Source organism: Lissotriton helveticus, chromosome 6 (genome assembly GCF_964261635.1).
Source record: "Lissotriton helveticus chromosome 6, aLisHel1.1, whole genome shotgun sequence".
Classification (NCBI taxonomy): Eukaryota; Metazoa; Chordata; class Amphibia; order Caudata; family Salamandridae; genus Lissotriton; species Lissotriton helveticus.
In genome coordinates, this window is record NC_136067.1 from 843,638,980 (window position 1) to 843,660,475 (window position 21,496).

At 42.6% G+C, this 21,496-nt stretch overlaps 1 protein-coding gene across 3 annotated transcripts in view; it reads left to right on the plus strand.

Annotated features, from left to right (window-relative positions):
- LIN28B (lin-28 RNA binding posttranscriptional regulator B) overlaps positions 1-21,496 on the plus strand; it is a 1,177,402-nt gene that overhangs the window by 312,092 nt on the left and 843,814 nt on the right. For all 3 annotated transcript variants that reach the window (XM_078648451.1, XM_078648450.1, XM_078648452.1), the window contains one exon: positions 8,295-8,342. In XM_078648451.1, coding sequence (XP_078504577.1) covers positions 8,309-8,342 — 34 coding nt within the window. In that variant the 5' untranslated portion in view covers positions 8,295-8,308. The remainder of the gene's footprint in view (positions 1-8,294; positions 8,343-21,496) is intronic.

The following is a 21,496-nucleotide window of genomic DNA, read 5'->3' on the forward strand; positions in this document are numbered from 1 at the left end:
GAGCTCATGCCAGAGCTTAGGACCTATAAATCTAAAGGAACTTCTGCCTCTCCTTTCTTTCTTAATCCTAAGAACCAGAAGGAGGTTTGGATCTTCGGGAACATAGGGTTTGTTTGGGGACATAGGGAGAGATTAGACGTTGAATTGGCAGGGGTCCTTTTCTGTGTGCAGCTCGGTGGACCAGGTGAAGGGACTTGAATGATATTTTTATTTTAACTTGCAGCCAGAGAAGAGCAGCCAGAGCAGAGGCAGCTAAGGAGCATTTAGGGATTCTGAAAAGCGTGTGTGCTACTGCACTCTGTATTATCTGTAGTCAGTTGGTTACATATTTGGGGCTACCTAAGTAAAGGGGCTTCCAGTAGTCCAAGCACAAGTTGATGAGGGCCTGAACTACTATCCTGCGCAGGTTGATAGAAAGCCAGCTCAAGAATTTTCTTAAGGCCCATAGAAGTCTAAAGCCTTCTTGCTGCCAACTGTTTAGCCTGGATTTCCATAGTGAGCATTTCATCTATCCCAAAACTAAAAACTCTTCACTGATGGAGCAGGTGCCGGGAGCAAACCTAGCTCATTTGGCCAGATAAGTTCATTCCGAAGTGAGGAGTTGTTTCCTACCACATACACCTCTGTTTTTACCTCCATTCAGTTTGAGATGACTGTCCAACATCCAGCTAGTAACATGCTTTAGACAAGGATTTAGCTGCTGCAAGGTGTTCTTAATGTCTGTAGATGGCTAGACGATAATCTGAGTGTCGTCTGCATACGAGACAAACGCAAATCCATATGTTTGCACAATTTCTGCCAGAGGGCGTACATAAAGATTAAAAAGGGTGGAACTCAACAAGGATCCCTTGGGTACTCCACAGTTTAATGCAAATGTTGTAGATAAGGAGGAGTCCACCTGGACCTGGAAGCTTCTAAGCTTTAGAAAATCAGTTAGCTATTTGGAAGCATTTCCATTTATTCCTGCCTCCTTCATTCTCTGAATGAGGACTGGGTGGAATACTGTATCGAAGGCGGCACTCAGGTCCAGCAAGATCATAGTCTTATTTGCTAATATGCTGCCTTTTTGTAGATTGTTAACTATCTTACAAAATCCCTTTAAATTCCTGTCATTGCTAACATGAAGGAGGAAGACCCAAAAGCAATGTTGCTGCTATTGTTTTGCTAACCGTAACTCTTTTTTATACGTTTTCCTTAGATCTTTTGCCTTATTCACTTGGTGTATGTTCCAAGGTATCATTTAAAACAAAAGTACTTCAATACTTAAGCCTCTTTTCAGGTCTCAGATATTATGAATTGCGCTGAAGCTGCATTCCACTTTAGTCCTTTTTGATTTTCCGAGTGTGCCGGGACCAGCAATGTATTAGATTTTTGCTTAGAAATGATTCTACTGAAAAGGCTGATGACTTGTGGAAGATGCTCACTTTCCGGTCTATGATCTATTTTACAATCAATAACATGCTTAAACAATTATAAACGTGTTGTAATATAGTTTATAGTGGTATTTGATTTTATGGAGATATAGGTACAAGCCAGTAGCTGATCATGATCGCCAGAAACCTGCTATTAAGTCCTCTCAGTCCTACTACGTTAATCTAGTTTAAAATGCACTTGCCTGGTTTATCTCGCCTCCTAGGCTTTATAGGCTCCTGAGACAGGATCTTCCATGTTTGGTATTGTAAAGATGCTTGCTCATCTCCATGATGGAGAAAGAAAAGATTTGAATTAATGTATCCCTTTAATAAAATAGAGGCATTGTTAAACTCTTGCATCAAATCCATGATCATAGATCCAAATTTTGATGTTATTTCACTCTTTATTGTTGGATTAATGTAAATAATTAAAATGATCAGGGGCTACTGCTGGACGTGTGACTACCTCTCTTTTTTACTGCTAACTCTCTCTCACTCATGCTTAACTATGTCTAGTTCAACTGTAGCTCAGAGGCAACATATATTGACAATCCTCCCTTCCGCTGACCTTTTACCTTTGATTTTATCGCACAATTTTGATATTCAGTGTATCCAATTAGCAGTATATTTTGTGCTCCACTTCTCCTGTATAATTTATTTGAAATTGCCTCAAGTATACAATCACATCTTCAACATGGATTAAATTAGCTAAAACATATACATTCCATGCATGCACTCAAACTGGAAATCTAATGTCTTGTACAAAATTTTCATGAATGGATGTATTTGTAATTATCCTCTTATCAGTCATGTTTCTTTACAGAGACGTTTAGTAGAACAATCAACCCCAGTCTTAAGAGTGCAGATAATTGTTTCCCGGCCTTAAGCGTTGTAATACACATAGAATAGATCACAAGTTCATTTTCGAAAACACACGATTCGGGATACTTCTTCATAGCACAGTTCTTTAAGGAGCAATAGGTCTTGGCAACTGAAATCTGATATACATGGCGCAAAATCTTGAATGCAGAAACATTGTAGCACTATTGCTTAGCATAGTTCACTGCCACTGCAATGCCTGCAGTGCATCCTCCACATGTGTGCAGCCAGCACTATCTCTCTGTGATGACCACCAACCTTTCCTTTGCTAAAAAGCACTCCTCATGAGCAACTTCACCTGCTTCCTGGCAACAACAGTAAGCAGTAATCAGTACCTCGAGTCTTGTTTCCTGACATAGACCCTTTGGTTCTAATACAGGAAAACTCAACGTATTATGTTCAGGGATTGGCAGTACTGTCATTTGGCCAATAGTCAAAGGAAATCGGTACTCCTCTGACCATTACAAGCAGGTTAGGAATCTTAAAGTTCTCACTGACTTCAGACTCTTAATTAAGTAAGGTAACCAAGACATCAGATATTCCTTCCAAACACTTGGGACTGTGAGACAAATATTATTTGTTATGTAGATTTGTATGACATAGTTTATCACCCCTGAAGGTGTCCAGGTCCTGGAGCAGGAGCATAGTCTAGGCAATGTTCCTAATTTAACAGTCAGAGCTTCAGTTTCTTGAAGAAATTGAGAGGTGAAGTAGTAGTCCGGTTGTGTTGAGGAAGTTCATTCCATTTCCTTGGCGGCGATGAAAGAGAAGGCGCACCCTCTAGACTTGTTTCTACAGATGCAGGGGATACATGCAAGAGGGAGAGAGGTGAAGCGTAGCTGTCTAGAAGGTTGGTAGAGTTGAAGTGATTCATTGAAGTATGCTGGTCCAGTGTTTTGGAGGACTTTGTAGGCATCGATGAGAGGCTTGATTTGGCAACATTTCTGGATGCGTAGCCAGTGAGGTAAGGAGTTATGTGAGCACTTCCGTGAACAACCATAATGAGTCTAGTGGCAGTGTATTGGAAGGGCAGAAGAATTTGCGTGAGCTGGTTGGAGATGCTGAAATAGAATGCATTGCCATAGTTGAGTCTACAGGTTATGAGTGCATGGATAACTGTGCGCCTTGTGTGTTCGGGGAGCCATTTTAAAATCTTGCATTCTGAGGAGGAAGCAGCAGGATGTCATAACTGCATTGACCTGTTTATTCATCGCGAGTTTGTCATCAAAGATAAAGTTGAGATTTCTGACACGGTCTGTGGGGGTAGGTGTGACAGTGACACCTAATTCGGGTGAGATCCAGGAGGAGTTTCCGAAACTCAGGATCTCTGTTTAGTCCATGTTGAGTTTAATGCAGTTCTCTTGCATCCAGTTAGCCATGTTGGACATGCAGGACATGCAGGAGGTGAAATTGGTCCTGGTGGTGCTGTTTGTGTTAGTAAAGGAGAGAATGAGTGTGTGGAAAACCACAGAAAAACTGTTTTTTTTTCATTACAGATCGTTCTTCTTGGCAAATATTCAGACATCTCTATAAACTGGAGCAAGACTGACCTGTTCCCGGTCACAGATAGTACAACGCGATGTGCGCTGAAATACCTCATTAATTGGGTCCGCGATTCCGTTAAATATTTGATTAGAACTGTACACAGACTGTTCAATGCATGTGATATCAGTTATATTGCTGAGTGTAGAAAATCACCCATGAGGGTCTCAATGCGCTGGAGATGCGGCTGTTGCATGAAGGTTTGATGATTCAAACATCCAGGTCTTTAGTTCTCCCCTGAGTTGCTGGAGCGGTCCTGAGGTTCAGGGGGAGGTCGTTCCAGGCCTTGGTCGCCAGCTGCTCAATTATGGTGCACATATGCACTAACTCTCATCCCAAAAGAGTTTTTCTTAGACCACTTAGAGGGAAGCTTATTTCTATGCAGGTCTGACTACCAATCGAGGCGCTCTGTGTATTTAACATCAGCTGTACACCACACATGGCGCATTTCAATTTTTCCATGAGGATCACAACTTAAGTATTGCTCAACTAACTCACAAACCCCCAAAAATGTTTAGGCAATTTAGAAGGAAACCCCATTTCAAAACGTATATGATAGTTCGTAAACCGCCCAAGGTTTACTGTGTGTGCACCACACACGCCACGTCCCCATATATATTCATGATGGCCACATCTTAAGCATTGTTGTCCAATTAGCACCTCAGAAATTCCGCTTTCCGATGCTCTGCAAGCCCCTTAGAGAACACCGCAAATTCCAAACATTCCAGAGCCAAATAACACTTTGCGCATTATATGACCCTGGTGCCCATTTACCAATAAGTCGACCCCCTTCTACACAAGCTCCGCTCTCCATAAGATATCTGGAGCCATGTGGCATACCACACATCATGCAGAATAGGACAATTGAGTTCTAATTACATCCTGTTTCTCAGATCATCATTTAATATATGGACATGCCCTATTAAGTATCAAACCTTGCATCCCTAGGAGGGACGCACCATTACCTAGATTATGCAAAACCTGTTAGTAAATGACAACACGCCATATATCGTGGACACTTCAACATCAGATTAACATTAATAAACACTCACGCCACATAAACAATCAATATTTACCACTTTTGCTCCACGCACATATGATTAGCAGGACCGACAATCCCGCTCCCAACAATTTTAATGATCTATAGAACTCTCACATTGGGCAACACTTCAGATGCTGATACATACTTGTTAACCTAGTATCTTTTATCCTCCACAAGATGGCAACTATAACACTTTATCAGCAATCAGCACCCGAACCAATAAATCTGCTAACAAAGAGGGGTGTGTGACTACTTACCTGCATACACACGTATATGCTCACACAGCCTCCTCACATTAGAGATGGCTTTCCTTTGGTCCTGATGAAAGCCAACTGACCCTTACGGGCAAAACTAAGCTGAAACATGTCGACCGACCTTTCACTAGATGCAGTGGACCAATGAAACATCCATAAAAGCACCTACCTTTTGTTGTTTGTAATGTTATCCCTCTTCTGTAACAATAAAGACACAACGCACAGGAGAGTAGATACTTTTATTTTATTTCACTTTTTCATTCACGATTGTTGCGAACCAGGCAGTCTCCCTCCTGGTGGAGGATAACTGAGCACCTGGAGAACTGGAAACTCCGTAGTTAAGACCCAATGATGACGGAAATCAACTAACCACACCAGCGGAAAAATCAAGATATACCACCATTGTGCTAGTGTGGTTGAGGGTCTCTAGCACAATTTTCTTTGAGAATGTTTGATGTGCTACGGTTCTCACTGTATGCCAGAATTGTACCATTTCCTAATTGTGCATATCCTTCCATTGATTTATAGTTATTTATTTTTCAAGATCCTTACTTACACATATTGTCATGGTCTATTCTGTATCTTAAAGGCAATTCTCGCGGGGCACCCTGAATTGTAAATTTCAGTTAACAACTTTGCATATTTGGTGAAGTATATCTACATCCTTTTCATCAGTGTATTTTTGTTCCTTAACGTAAGGTACTCTGCTGCGACTATTTGATATTTTCTTATGGTAAATTATTATTGCTGGTGCTATCAACTAACGGTATCAAACCCGTTTTTGGCATGTGCATCATTGTTGAAATCCTCATTTACCCTCCATCACTTCTGTCCAAAAACTAACAATTGTTAGACATTACACGAACATTTTAACAATGCTTCCAAAGCTTTGTTCACTTTTCCACCTTCATACAGGGTTCATCAATAAATGCAACCGCTTTTTAGAGCCAAGGAGATCGGTTACTCTACTTTGCATTGTTCATTATGATGTATAAATAATGCAAGAAAATCCCCAAGATACAAAGACAGAGTGCTACCGGCTGCCATGGAAGGGCTAACAACGAGGGTTGCACTACAGTGACTTGTTAAGATAGCAGGCATGTTATCTTTAAGTGTTAGCTGATAATATCGTCACTTAACAATATCCTTAGTCGCTTCATCATTCCTCAGAATGTAGTATCTGCCACATGCAATGCTGTACACAATATTAGTATGTTATAACCCAGTGATGAATATGACGTTCCTTGGTCTTTAGGACTTTGTGTGCAAAAGAACGTGACCCGGTCTTGTGACAGTAACTCTGTGGGAAATGCTACGGTGGACGGGGAAAAGATAGCTTAAAGATTTGAATTCACTTTTATGGAAATGTGAATTATCAGGATGCTTTTTTTCTGGTTTGACATGCTTGGTGTGTTTTGACCTATTTGGTGTGTTCACACATTACAGCGGATTTAGGTTTCAATATTTAAATTACAAGGAGGTACCCCCTGCGAAGCTCCACGAGTGGAGTTACTGGAACTCATTCGTTAGAAGGCGGTATACTAGTGGGTTGCCTTACATGTAGTTGCTGGTAACTATAAACTACAGGTAAATAGATTGTGAAAGTACACTGGTATCCACTTTGCTCGGATAGCGCCCTGGACGGAAATTAACAAGGTGCCTTTGCTCTGAACACCATCATCTCCACAAGCTCACCTGAATCACTCTCAGCTTCGCTCAGTGACGCGGATGCCACCCAGGTATTTTGCTGGGGAGGAAGTGGGTGTTGGTGTGGGGCAATGAGAAGGAAATTAAAGTGCAAAAAAAGGGGGGCTAAATGGGGTGTTAAAAACAGCACATGTGGCATAATAATGATTAAAACAATTTAAACGGAATCACTTCAGCCGAATGAGCGAGACACTGCTCTTTGCATAACCTTATTACAGAAAGTTGGTGCACCCCTCTGGAAATTGGCGCCCTGGGCCAGGCCCCAGCGCACCCGTGCCAAAAGTAACTTGGTGCCTGTCAACGTGGGTTGACTCTTCCCATGATTCGCCACAGAGATAACAAGATGCATGAATATGGTATTGTGGGGGGGTTTAGCTGTCATTAGTACAGTAGCTGCAGTGCCACTGGGCCTTGGGGATGTGAAGGCTCACAAAATCCCAATTTAGGCTGTTTTACTGCCTAATCAGTGGGTCTGAGGGCGGTTTTCTTAGCCTGTATTATCGCTCAATGCACTCTTGCTACTCCACTGGCTTTAAGTAGATTCAGGACCAATATTTATGATTTTTGTACGATCCTGAAGCCCGATTTCCTCTGCAGCTGTGATATTGGGCCACACAGTATGCCCCAGTAAGTGCCACTGTTTTACATTTAGTCAAGGAAAAAACTGATGGAACAATATTATTATTTCAAGTACAATTTGAACATTTTACATTCAGTGCTTGGATCTGTGGCTTTAGTCAATACTTCCTTGCTGGATCAGCTTGATCCAGTTGAAGTTGCTAACCGGTAAGCACTGTGCTAAAGATACTGACGTTAGCTCTATCTCTAGAACACTGATAAGGTCGTAAGTTACCTGTGGCAATTAAATATTCATAAAAGGAATAAACCTCTGGCTTGGCTTGAAATCCGCCTTATTCTGCATGAAGACCTTTGTTCTCCTTGGTGGGGAGTTGAATGAGTCTGCGGGTACGATGCCATCAAGTACCCAGCAAAAGGTTGCAGTCGTAGCCTTCTGCTGTATATGGACAAAGAGTCGTAGAGCCTTCATGTTTAATATTCAAGGGATGTTATGTTGGTTGTTAGTATAGCTTTTTATAATACCATAAGGCTACCTCGAAGCGCTTAGTGATGAAAAGGAGGAATGAAAAGGAGGAAAAAATAATGAAGAATGGAGAAAAGAGATAATGAGGAAGGATGGGCTGTGTTTGGTGCAATTGTCATGCATGTTTTTAGAAACCTTGTATAAAAAGCATTTTCTACCTCCCTGGTTATCTTGTGGATTTGATGAGTGAGGCGAGTCGCATAAACAATCTAGAGTTAACTTGCGAGGTCAGTCCACAAAAGTCGTAGCCCCGTCATTTCATTGCCTTTTAATGATCAATTAAACCTGTGATGAGGCAATAAAAGAAGGTGTTTGAGAAGAATTACGAGAAAACTGACCGTCGCTCTGATTTACAGGTTCCCCAGAAGCAATGCGGTCTCCTAGGAAGATCACACAGGTCCCAGGTTAGTGAATTTACTCTACTTCTTTTTGTTAGCATGTTCTAACAACTGCTCTTCAAGCATTGGAAAAATAAAAATAAAATAATAACTCAGTGTTATTATCATTTTATTTTTCCGTACTGCAGCAGTTTTACAGCACTGGGTGGGTCTAGGCTGTCGTTGCAGCCAGCAATGGGAGGACTGGTGGGTACCTAAGTGGGCATGACGGTTTGGCCAGCCGTCTTGGGCCAGTCAAACCATCATGCACACTTTGCATGTTCTCCACAGGCTGTACTGTAGAGCCTGGTTTGAGAACATGCCCAGGCACCCAGTCCCTCTCTAATCGCCGAACCCTAGCATTCTCCAGTATTAGGCTGTCTTTCATAGATTCACATGCTTGAATAATTCCCCGTCATCGAAGTGGGAGTCCCACGGTACATAAAATAGTAGTAAGAAACATATATACATAAAAAAAAATATATATATAAATATAGATATAAAAAAAATACATAATAAAAAGTAAAACCTTAAAGTACCATGGAACAACATTGGCCCATAGAAAGCATATCCATGTCATTATAATAGTCCACATTCCAGCAAATCAGGCTGTAGCACTCTTTAGCACCTTCTCCTCAGAAGCTCAAGCCCTCAGATTTTCTACCGCACGTCGTGTGAAAGCAGTCTCCCTGAGCTCTGCTCAGTTTTCTTCATCTTCAGAACTTCAAGAACATGTCTTCAACTAAAAAGTCTTTATTCAGGCCCTGTTCTGCCTGTGGAAAACTTCGTCTTTTCTCTGAAGACCCTCATAAAAAATGCATCTACTGCTTGCACCCGGACCATGAGGTGAGGAGTTGCAAATTTTGCAGAACATTTTCTTCAAAGACCCTAAAAGATAGAGAGGCCTGTCTCCTTCTGTGGCTACAGAGGTTGAAGACCTCAGACAACCCTGTGTCTGATATAGAGAGTGTGTCTTTTTGCCATTCTAAGACCTCTCTGAAGCGTGGCGTATGTCTGAGACTGAGATTCCTTCTCTTTTCCTAAAAAAGAAGCTTGTGGACGCTCCAAAGTCAGTCTCCCCACGGGATCTGCCGGCCTCTACGCCTGCGGGACCTAGTTCTCTGGCGTCGCAGATCCCCACTGTGCCCTCGTCCTCTAAAACGAGTGCCAGCTCGTCGACGAGCCCGTCGACGACGAGATCCGTCGACGTTATACCTACTTCGACGATGACCAGCACTCTGTCGACGACGACGTCTACATCTTCGGTGATGGTCCAGGAGGTCCGGCCTATCTCGTCCATTGTTAAGATCTCGTAGACGGCAAAGAAATCCATCTCGTCGACGACCCTTCCTAAGCCTCATTCATCGATGAAGACTTCGTCGACGCGTCACGTCTCGTCTACGCTACCTCTTCCGTCGACGGTGGTCTTGTCTACATCAAGGACCTCGTCGATGACAGCTTCGTCGGCGATGGCTCCGTCGACGCTGAAGACTTCATCGTCGACAGCAACATCTTCGTCGACGCCAGGGTCTTCGTCGATGAAGACCTCAGCTTCGTAGACGGCAACCACATCTTCATCGACGCCAGGGACATCATCGACGAAGCCCTCGATGACGACTTCGACGACGAGCTCGTTGACGGGACCGTCGACGGCGCAATGTTCTCTGGCGACTGCAACCGCCTTCACAGTTTTGACAGCTATTACTGTTAAACATCCAGCTCCACTGGTTTTGAGCCCTTTACAAGATCGGTCAGTTCCACCTGCTCAACTATTTGCGTCTACAGGGGAAGACTCTTCAGATGACGCATATGCAGATGACACCTTTTGTGCTGCAAGTAGCCCGTCAGAGCTACATATCAAATGCCAAGACTATGATGATGATGATGAGCGGGAGTCACACATCTCAGTTCCAGATGACACACGTGATGATGACCATGATGTTCCAGTTACCAATGACTTTGATCACAAATCTTCAACATATGCTGGAGGATTATAATCATCGTTTCCCACCTTCTTTGCAGGCCTCTCCACTGCCTCCTTCAATACAGGCGTCCCTTCAGGTTGCACCGGCCCAGTCACCAGTTCCTCGGTACCCTGGTAATGATGAAGATGATGACAATCATAACGATACAGACCAGGATGATGACGCTGTCCTAGCAGATTGGGACAATTACCAGGCTCAAACTCCGCCCCCTCCTCCTGTCTCTCCTCTGGCATCTCCTCCAGTGGACATTGGAGGTTTTCACCTTTTGATGGCGAGAGCAGCACAGCGTTTCCACTTGCCTATGAACATCAGACAAGAGCACTGTTTTCTTTATGATTTTTAAGATCAACCTCTTAAACAAGTGCATGCCATTCCTATTATAGAATTCATTTGGAAGGAAGGACTCAAACTCATGGAACGGCCTAATTCAGTTCCGGCCGTACACCCACGCATAGACAAAAAGTATAAGGCACCAGAAGATTCGCCTGCCTGCCTTGTTTCTCAACCAAAGCCAGACTCTGTAATTACGCAGGCTGCCCAAAGAGATCGCGTAATCCTGCTTCTCCTATAACATCCCCGCCGGACCAGGAAGGTCGACACCTGGATACCATCGGCCGGAGGTGCAAGCAAAAATACTCGACTTGCCCTTCGATGGAGAGTCCCTCTTCGGCAAGCATGTGGACGATGCCTTGGAGTCCATCAAAAAGGATACGGACACAGCTCGCGCCCTAGGCTCTCTCCAATATCGGAAGCGACCATTTCGTGGAGCACGTGGCTGGGGCACATTCTCCAATTTTCGAGGCTCTTCCCAGTACCGCTCCTATGGTGACAACAGACAGCGTTCCTCCAACCAGAATCAGACTAGACAGACTGATTCCAGACCATATAGGAGAAAATCCTCCTACAGAGGAGGTAACTCCTCCAAAAAACAATGACTTTCTAAAAACCAAGTCTTATCCTGCTCTGAAGATTGGAGGTCGAATCTCCCAAAACTTTTACAATTGGTCAAAAATAACATCAGGTCGTTGGGTCTTGTATGTGATTTCAAGAGGCCACGCTCTAGAATTTCTCAAGTTTCCTCTCAACCGCCCTCCAACTGGTCCTTCTCCAGCATACTTGAAATAACTATTTGCACAAGTTGCAGTCGTGATTCACAAAGGTGCAGTCGAAGTGGTTCCTCGATTACAACAAGGGACGGGATTTTATTCCCGCTTTTTTCTCATCAAAAAGAAATCAGGAGAGTGGCGCCCGATATTAGACCTCCGTGCCCTCAACAAGTACATCAAGTCCCAAACACTTCAAATGCTGACTTTGTTGGAAATCCTACAGTTCCTAAACCCAGAGGAGTTCCTCTCCACAATCGACCTCCAAGATGCCTACTTTCATGTGCCAATCCATCACAGACACAGAAAGTACCTCCGTTTCAAAGTAGGAACAAAGCACTTCCAATTCAAGGTTCTGCCTTTTGGCCTTTGTTCCGCTCCGAGGGTCTTCACAAAGATCATGGCTCCGGTAGCGGCTTATCTACGCCTACAGGGCATACAAATGTACCCCTATTTAGACGATTGCCTGATAAAGGCCCCAACCTTTCTCGCAGCACAACAACACACTCAGACTTGCCTGTCAGTCTTCAAAAACTTGGGTCTTTCCATCAACTACGAGAAATCGCGTGTCCTTCCGGCACAGCAAAGAGTAGTTCTGGGAGCATTAATAGACACAAATCTAGCAAAGGTGTTTGTTTCACTAGAGCGCCAAGCTCGGATTTCCAAATTGGTGTCTCTTCTACATTCAAGAAAGTCTGTTTCTGTCCGAATATTGAAATCCTTTCTGGGCATGACCTCGTCCTGCATACCGTTGATCCCCCAACTGCAGGTTACACATGAGAGTAATCCAAGAAGAATTGGACAAACAATGGCGGCAAGTCTCAGGAACATTCAACGACAAGGTCTCACTGACACCTTGAATTCGGGGAGCGTTGAAATGGTGGGCTCACCCTCCCAACATCGCAACAGGGCGAATGTTTCAGGAGACAGCCCCCACGCTTACCTTTACAACGGAAGCTTCCTTGGAGGGTTGGGGCGCACACCTTGAAGGGTTGTCAGTCAACGGCAAATGGACTGCGGACCAACGCAGGTGGCACATCAATCGTCTGGAACTCTTGGCCATTTTTCCCGCCCTGAAATACTTCCGTCTGCTGGTGGAAGGAGAGTCACTGTTGGTGCATACGGACAACACCACCAGTATGCACTACCTCAACAAGCAAAGGGGTACGAAATCTCTTCTGCTCTCCAGACAGGCACAGCAGATCTGGGAATGGGCAATACAACATCGAGTCCATTTGACTGCAGTTCACGTACCGGGCATCTCCAACGCCCTTGCAGACTCTCTCAGCAGATCTGCCACGGACAACCACGAGTGGGAACTCCATCAGCCAACTCTGGAGTATGTCTTTCGCATGTGGGGCCAGGCGGAGCTGGATCTATTTGCGACTCCACTCAATCGCAAATGCCTACGCTACGCAAGTTGTCATCCCCGCAAAGGGTCGAGCAGGAATGCATTTTCAAACAACTGGTCGAAAAAATTTGCATACGCTTTTCCGCCGATTCCTCTTATACCTCGCCTCCTACACAGAATGAGAGCACAACCATGTCAGATCCTGTTAATTGCGCCCAGGTGACCGCGTTGACCATGGTTAACGGATCTTCTTCTTTCCCAGTGCGATCCGATCCCTCTTTGCCCCCGGCCTCACCTTCTCACCTTCTCACCATGAACCACGGACAGATCTGCCATCCAGACCTGGCATCTCTCCAGCTTCACGCTTGGAACCTGAGCACCACGAGTTCGCCCATCTAAATATTGCTCCTGACAGTAGAGAGGTTCTTGCTCATGCACGTGCTCCTTCAACCATCAAAACCTATAAATTGAAATGGAAACGGTTTTGTGTTTGGTGCTACTCGGAAAACATTGATCCTATGCTCGCCGCCCCTGAGAAAATCTTGCCTTTCTTCCTCCTTTTGGCGAAGTCGGGACTTTCACATTCCACTCTCAAAGTTTTCCTGGCTGCACTTTCCCGCTTTCGCCATGACGGTTCCACATCTCTGTACTCCTCTCGGATCATTCGCCAGTTCTTTAAATGTCTGTTCCGGATGTTTCCACCTATCCGGCGTCCTCCACCTTCTTGGCGCCTGAATCTTGTCTTAACCCAGCTTCTCAAGCCTCCATTCGAACCAATCCACTCAGCGGATTTGAAATTCCTTACTTGGAAGGTTTCCCTCCTCCTCGCACTTACGTTCTCCAGGCGAGTGAGCGACATACAAGCCTTTACCATTCAGCCACCTTTTCTTCAGTTTTCAAAGGACGCTGTTGTACTACGTACAAACCCTAAGTTTATACCAAAGGTTCCATCTGACTTCCAACTTAACGAACCTGTAATACTCAAGACTTTTTTCCCTAACCCTCAGTCTCCCGCTGTGCATACTCTTCATTCCCTAGACCTGAAGCGATGCCTCAAAGTCTACATTCAACGCACTGCTGTCTTTCAAAGGTCAGACCAACTCTTTGTGGCCTATGGGCGGATGCGCAAAGGACATCCGGTCACTAAACAGACCATCACTGGTTGGATTTCTTCTGCCATCTCCTTCTTCCATCAACGAGCTGGCAAGCCTCTTTCTGCCCCGGTACGAGCACACTCAACGAGAGCAGTAGCATCCTCTACTGCCCTGTTTGCTGGAGTGCCTCTACATCAGATCTGCAGGGCGGCAACGTGGTCCAGCAGGCACACGTTAACGAGGCACCACTGTCTGGAGACAGCTAACGCTGCGTACACTTCTGTGGGTCAAGCGGTGCTATGAAATCTCTTCAAATAAAGGTGAGCCTCTGTTGCTTCCCGCCTCCTGTCATAAAAGGGTTTTCTTGTGCAAATAATGCCATGTTACCAATGTGTATTTATATGATTGCACTTTTCATTATTGCCTTTTATGACTCTACTTATTATGGCTTACTGCTTTTTATTCTTATTCAAGCACGTGAATCTATGAAAGACACCCTAATACTGGAGAAGAACAAAAGTTACTTACCTGTAAACTGTGGTTCTCCAGTATTGGTGTCTTTCATAGATTCACATGCGACCCACCCTTCCTCCCCTCAGAGGCTCTTTTCTCCTCATGCACTCTTGGTCACTCTTGTGCTATGAAAATCTGAGGGCTTGAGCTTCTGAGGAGAAGGTTCTAGAGGGTGCTACAGCCTGGTTGGCTGGAATGTGGACTATTATAATGACATGGATTTGTTACTAAAATGAACTCTCCCTCTATGCTTTCTATAGGCCAATGTTGTTCTATGGTACTTTAAGGTTTTACTTTTTATTATGTATATTTTTTGATATCTATATTAATATATAAATGTATGTATATATATATATATATATATATATCGAACAAACACTCCGACCACTTCCACCAAAGCCTCGGCGGCGAAGAAGGAGAAACAAACCTCTTTTTCCAGGCAAGATGTTATTTATTCAACCATACAAATCCAAGTCAGCAATCGACAGATGACGCGTTTCGGGCTCAAGAGCCCTTGATCACATGGAGACTGATTTGGTTGTAGCCATTTTTAAATGATATGCCCCATCCTAATCTAGTCACATGGTCGGTAAGTTTACATAGAACTAGAAAACAGACTCAGGAAATGCCATATATTGCAATAGCTAATTTCTCATGCTTTTATACAATATTGCAATCGCTATCTACAATGATTCCATATATACGCATTTCACATTTAAACGGGCTTAATCCAATTCATAAGATTTATAAAATGTATAAAATTATTTTTCCGCCCGATAATGGCATCATTACTTTTATCTATATAAAAAAAAAGATTATTATATACAGATACCGTATCATATTTTTTATATGACTGTTGAGTCATGTTAAACTATGTTTTCCTACCAAGATTTGCATTAAAATCCTAATAGGCTAAAAATTACTGGATAAATCCATGTACAATACATTGTGTAAAAAACACTGTCTGCTTAAATGCAAAGAACTTACTCCATAGTGAAAATGATTTTAAGGATGTGCAAAATTGAGCATAGCAGCAAATACCATTATGTGCAAAATAGTGCTGAATAAGATCTCAAAAAGAGATAAAGTAGAAATACCAAGGTAGAAAAATAGAGCATAAAACGAGATGACAGATATTTTTTTTAAACAAAAAATTCATCTTCATTACCAAAACTATCGACATCTCCTATGTATAAACCATTGTACACATCCTTGATATTAGTGCAACAACAAGGTGTAATATTACCTCTATCCCTATGTATGCAAAAAACAGATCAATAAAAAGCAGATGTAAAATACATATACTAGACAGAATTGTACTGATCAGATCGACATTCAAATTTGAATTCATCCAGCATAGGGAGCAAAGGAGAATAATACTGAGTCTCATAAGCAAGTGTACATATCCTCCGTGTTATTGAGTCCATTCGGACACTTGCTATCAAACTCGAGAATTAACTTTGTTTCTAATCGTCTGAGCAATACCTCTCTATTGCCTCCTCTTCGTTGTTTAGGAACTGAGGACACCACAAAATACTGCAAACAGCTTAAGTTGTTATCGTGCACCTGTTTGAAATGGCGCGCCACAGGATAACTAGGATCGCTGTGTAAAATTGCGCGCAAGTGCTGTAATATTCTCACGTGCACCTGTAGCTTGGTGCTCCCAATATAATTAAGACCACAGGTGCACGTGAGAACATAGACTGCAAATTCAGTCTTGCAATTGTAGTTACCCACTATTCTGTAGGTGTGGGGCAAAAAGGGGTTTGATACTCAGTTTTATTTACTCCAAATCTACAAGCACGACACAAAGAACATTTATAAAAGCCCGATTTGGGTTTTAACCAGTTAGAATTAGTTCTAATTTCAGGACTTGTTGGATCCAAAATGGAACCCATGTTCCTCGCTCTGCTGAATGTTATAGTAGGACTTTGGGGCAAACTCATTCTCAAGACAGAGTCAGTTAGTACTATTGCCCAGTTCTTATTGACAATGGACCTGATTTTCCGCTCATTGTCACTGAAAGTTGTTATCAGTATGGGACATTGGTCATTACGCTCCATACCTGAAAAAACAATAGGCTCATGAAAATTATTGGGATCAACTTGTCTTTCCCCCGATTGTGACAACAGGCTTTCTCTAGATCTAAGAGCAGTTTTGGCTAGTGCTGACTTTAGCACTTTGTCAGAATAGCCTCGAGCTTTCAACCTCTGCATCAATTCTGCTGTAGAGGTGTCAAACTCAGTGTCTACACTGCAAATTCATTTGAGGCGTAGAAGCTCTCCATAGGGAATGCTAGCAATTAGGTGCCTAGGATGTGAACTGGAGGCATGGAGTGTTACATTCCCAGCAGTAGGCTTCCTAAATAAAGTACTTTATACTTTACTATTTTTGACTAAAAGTCTTACATCCAAAAACTCTATACTAGAGTCATCTATATGGGAGGTGTAAAGTGTAGATTTAAATCGTTTATATTGATGTTATCTATAAACTCCACTGCTTTTTCTCTGCTCCCTTCCCATACTATAAAGATGTCATCAATATATCTTAGGAAATATTTGATGTTAGTATCAAAAATTGCTTTGTAGTCCCTCCTAAGAACCTGCTCCTCCCACCAGCCAACGTGCAAGCACGCATAGCTGGGGGAGAAGCAGGCTCCCATTGCCACGCCTCTTAGTTGCCTAAATAACTCTTTCCCAAAGAGAAAGAAGTTGTTATTTAAGCACCAGTCCATTAAACTGATTAGAGCCTTGTTGTGTTGGTAATATTCACACGACCTTTGGTCCAAAAAGAATTTCACTGCGTTAAGTCCTGCCTTATGGTCGATGCTTGTATATAAAGACTCAATGTCTAATGATATAAGATACATGCCCTCCGACCATTGTAGATTTCCCAATTTACTTAAAAAATCACCAGTATCTTTGATGTAACTAGGCAGTAACTTGACAAGATCTTGCAGAAAAAAATCAACATATTGACCAACTTGTTCGGCTACGCTACCTATAGCAGAAATGATAGGTCTGCCAGGAATGGGAGAAACAGCATTGTGCACTTTCGGTATTAAATAAAGTACAGGTACAATAGGATTCTCGTTGTTCGTGAATTTGAATTTGTCGTTGGACACGAGTCCTTCCCTGCGTAATTGCATCAGCTGTTTCTTTAAAGACTCGGTGGCTTTATTATAGTTCTTATAGCTGGAGAGTTCATAACATTCAGAGTTGTTGAGTTGACGTTTGGCCTCTCTGATGTAATCTTCCCTCGGCCAAATAACTAAATTGCCACCTTTGTCCAATTTTGTAATGATAATTTCATTATTATCTCCAATATATATATATATATATATATATATATATATATATATATATCAAAACAAAACCCTTTCAGGCATAGAGTGACGCATAAATTATGCAAAAAAAGGAGAGAACTCTGGGTAGTTCTCCAGTTTAGGTGGAAAGCAGCTCCTGTTAGAGCACTCTCAACACCAGCGACACTCTAGATCTGCTCACCTCAAATGTCTGTTTTTCTATCAAAGTTTTTAAGCATAGGAGTAGCACAGTGCTATCCACGCCGAAATAGAAAATGACGAAGTCTTTTGCAATTTCTACAGCAAAGTCTTTAAGCATAGGACTAGTACAGTGCTGTCCTTGCCGAGCTGTAAAATTACAAAAGCCATTTATCACTCCAGGCACAATATTACTGCTTTGAATTGGTAAAATACCAACTCAAGCCAACCTGAAATGAATAAAAGCAACCCCTGACACAGTGTTTCGCTCTAATTAGAGCTCTTCAGAGAGGTATAGCTTTGTCCAGACACAAGGGAGCACCCAGTATTAAGTCAAAACAAAACCCTTTCAGGCATAGAGTGACGCATAAATTATGCAAAAAAAGAAGGAGAGAACTTTGGGTAGTTCTCCAGTTTAGGTGGAAAGCAGCTCCTGTTGGAGCACTCTCAACACCAGCGACACTCTAGATCTGCTCACCTCAAATGTCTGTTTTTTTATCAAAGTTTTTAAGCATAGGAGTAGCACAGTGCTATCCACGCCGAGATAGGAAATGACAAAGTCTCTTGCAATTTCTACAGCAAAGTCTTTAAGCATAGGACTAGTACAGTGCTGTCCTTGCCGAGCTGTAAAATTACAAAAGCCATTTATCACTCCAGGCACAATATTACAGCTTTGAATTGGTAAAATACCAACTCAAGCCAACCTGAAATGAATAAAAGCAACCCCTGACACAGTGTTTCGCTCTAATTAGAGCTCTTCAGAGAGGTATAGCTTTGTCCAGACACAACGGAGCACCCAGTATTAAGTCAAAACAAAACCCTTTCAGGCATAGTGTGACGCATAAATTGTGCAAAAAAAGAAGGAGAGAACTCTGGGTAGTTCTCCAGTTTAGGTGGAAAGCAGCTCCTGTTAGAGCACTCTCAACATTTTGCATAAGTTATGCGTCACTCTATGCCTGAAAGGGTTTTGTTTTGACTTAATACTGGGTGCTCCCTTGTGTCTGGACAAAGCTATACCTCTCTGAAGAGCTCTAATTAGAGCGAAACACTGTGTCAGGGGTTGCTTTTATTAATTTCAGGTTGGCTTGAGTTGGTATTTTACCAATTCAAAGCTGTAATATTGTGCCTGGAGTGATAAATGGTTTTTGTAATTTTACAGCTCGGCAAGGACAGCACTGTACTAGTCCTATGCTTAAAGACTTTGCTGTAGAAATTGCAAAAGACTTTGTCATTTTCTATCTTGGCGTGGATAGCACTGTGCTACTCCTATGCTTAAAAACTTTGATAGAAAAACAGACATTTGAGGTGAGCAGATCTAGAGTGTCGCTGGTGTTGAGAGTGCTCTAACAGGAGCTGCTTTCCAACTAAACTGGAGAACTACCCAGAGTTCTTTCCTTCTTATTTTGCATAATTTATGCGTCACTCTATGCCTGAAAGGGTTTTGTTTTGATTTAATACTGGGTGCTCCCTTGTGTCTGGACAAAGCAATACCTCTCTGAAGAGCTCTAATTAGAGCGAAACACTATGTCAGGGGTTGCTTTTATTCATTTCAGGTTGGCTTGAGTTGGTATTTTACCAATTCAAAGCTGTAATATTGTGCCTGGAGTGATAAATGGCTTTTGTAATTTTACAGCTCGGCAAGGACAGCACTGTACTAGTCCAATGCTTAAAGACTTTGCTGTAGAAATTGCAAAAGACTGTTTGGCATATTATCAAGTGATTTATCTCCGCTTTTTTGGCTTTAAAAGCGGAGATGAAATTATCTCCCTATTACCTAGCTGTCGCTAACACCAGTTAGCGACAGCTAGTAGGAGATAGCGAACATCTTGGGCCCCGCTTTGCATGTCAGAGATATTTATCACTAATGACATGCAAAGTGGGCGTGCCAAGATGTTAGCAACTGGAAACAGTCGCTAACATCGCTATCTCCTATTACCAATATTTGGAGATATTCGCGCTAAGCGCGAATATCTCCAAAAGCTAACACCTGCCCTGAGCAGTTCTTAGCTATGTTATCCAATGGGAGGTGGATAACATGGCTAAGAGCATTAGCTCGGTAATGCATGAATATCGCTGACTTTACAGCGATATTCATGCATTTCGGCCGATTTTTATTTCTTGGGAGATAAACCTTGATAATAGCAAGGCTCCTAAGCGATAAAAATCGCCGCAACACGGCGATAAAATTATTGCGGCTAAGCCAACATAGCGATAATTATCGCTAGTTGTTGGTAATATGCCCCTTTGTAATTTTCTATCTCGGCGTGGATAGCACTGTGCTACTCCTATGCTTAAAAACTTTGATAGAAAAACAGACATTTGAGGTGGGCAGATCTAGAGTGTCGCTGGGGTTGAGAGTTCTCTAACAGGAGCTGCTTTTCACCTAAACTGGAGAACTACCCAGAATTCCCTCCTTCTTTTTTTGCATTTTTTTTTGCATATGTATATATATATATACTATTTTATGTACCGTGGGACTCCCACTTCGACAACGGGGAATTATTCAAGCATGTGAATCTATGAAAGACACCAATACTGGAGAACCACGGTTTGCAGGTAAGTAACTTTTGTTCTTCAGACCAATCAAAACACTGCTGTAAGGCAGCGTTGTCATTGGTCCAGGGAGCCTGAGAGGCTGGGTGCTGCCTGGAGCCGAGGGAGAATGGTGGCGAGGTGGCAGCCTGGGTTCGGAAGGTAAGTCCTTGTTTATTTTCTTGTTATTTCCTCCCCCGCCCCCTGCCCCGTTCCCTAGCAGCCGACACCAACTAACATGGACCAGACTTAAACTTTACCACCGCCCTATCTTCTAAATCAAGAGGCTAGCTCTAATGCTATCTTTGCCTAGTATTTGTTAGATTTTTGCCATTCCAAAACATATAACCAAGTTTACATCTTCTATGTATGTGCCGGATTAAACCCAAGTGTTTGCTTGCTTTGATATGCTTTTTGTGCGATTACCTAAAGATGGACTGCATAAATACACAAGTTACGTACAACACATATATGTAAAATCGGTGGGTAGTAAGAAAGTTAATTAAAATGCTGGACTTCCAATACCATGTGAAAAGCTTTGAGCTTGTGATAAATGCACGTAGCAGAAATCTGTCCTTTTGTTTAATAGTGAAGAAAGATATGCAGGTCAGCTACCCTGTCACATGTGGAGCAGTGCTACCTATGGGGCGTTTTTCTAGATAGTCGCTTATGTGCAGTAATGTAAGTATAGATTCCAGCTATCACTCTTTGGAAGGTGGCCTGTAGGACATCTTCAACCAGTGGTCAAAGTGCACAAAAAAGTATGGGGAAAAATTAATTCAAACTAAACTAACCATGGGAAATGCTCTATTTTATGTTATGAGAACTCTATGCTGAATGTGTTCGCTGCTGATGTCTGTGTGTGAACCAGAGAGTTACAGAAGTTAATCATGGTTGTTGTGGTGGGTAATAGTGACTTGTGTAGTTTTAGTGCTACGAGGTCCCAGCCTGTGGCAAAAAGCACTGTGATTATACAAGTCCTTATTTTAAACTTACAATGAACACAGTGTAAAAGGGGCTGCCACAAAATGCATGATAGATTTAGGTTTAAGCAACAAAAAAATAATTACTTACAAAATAATGATTTTTGGTAATACACAG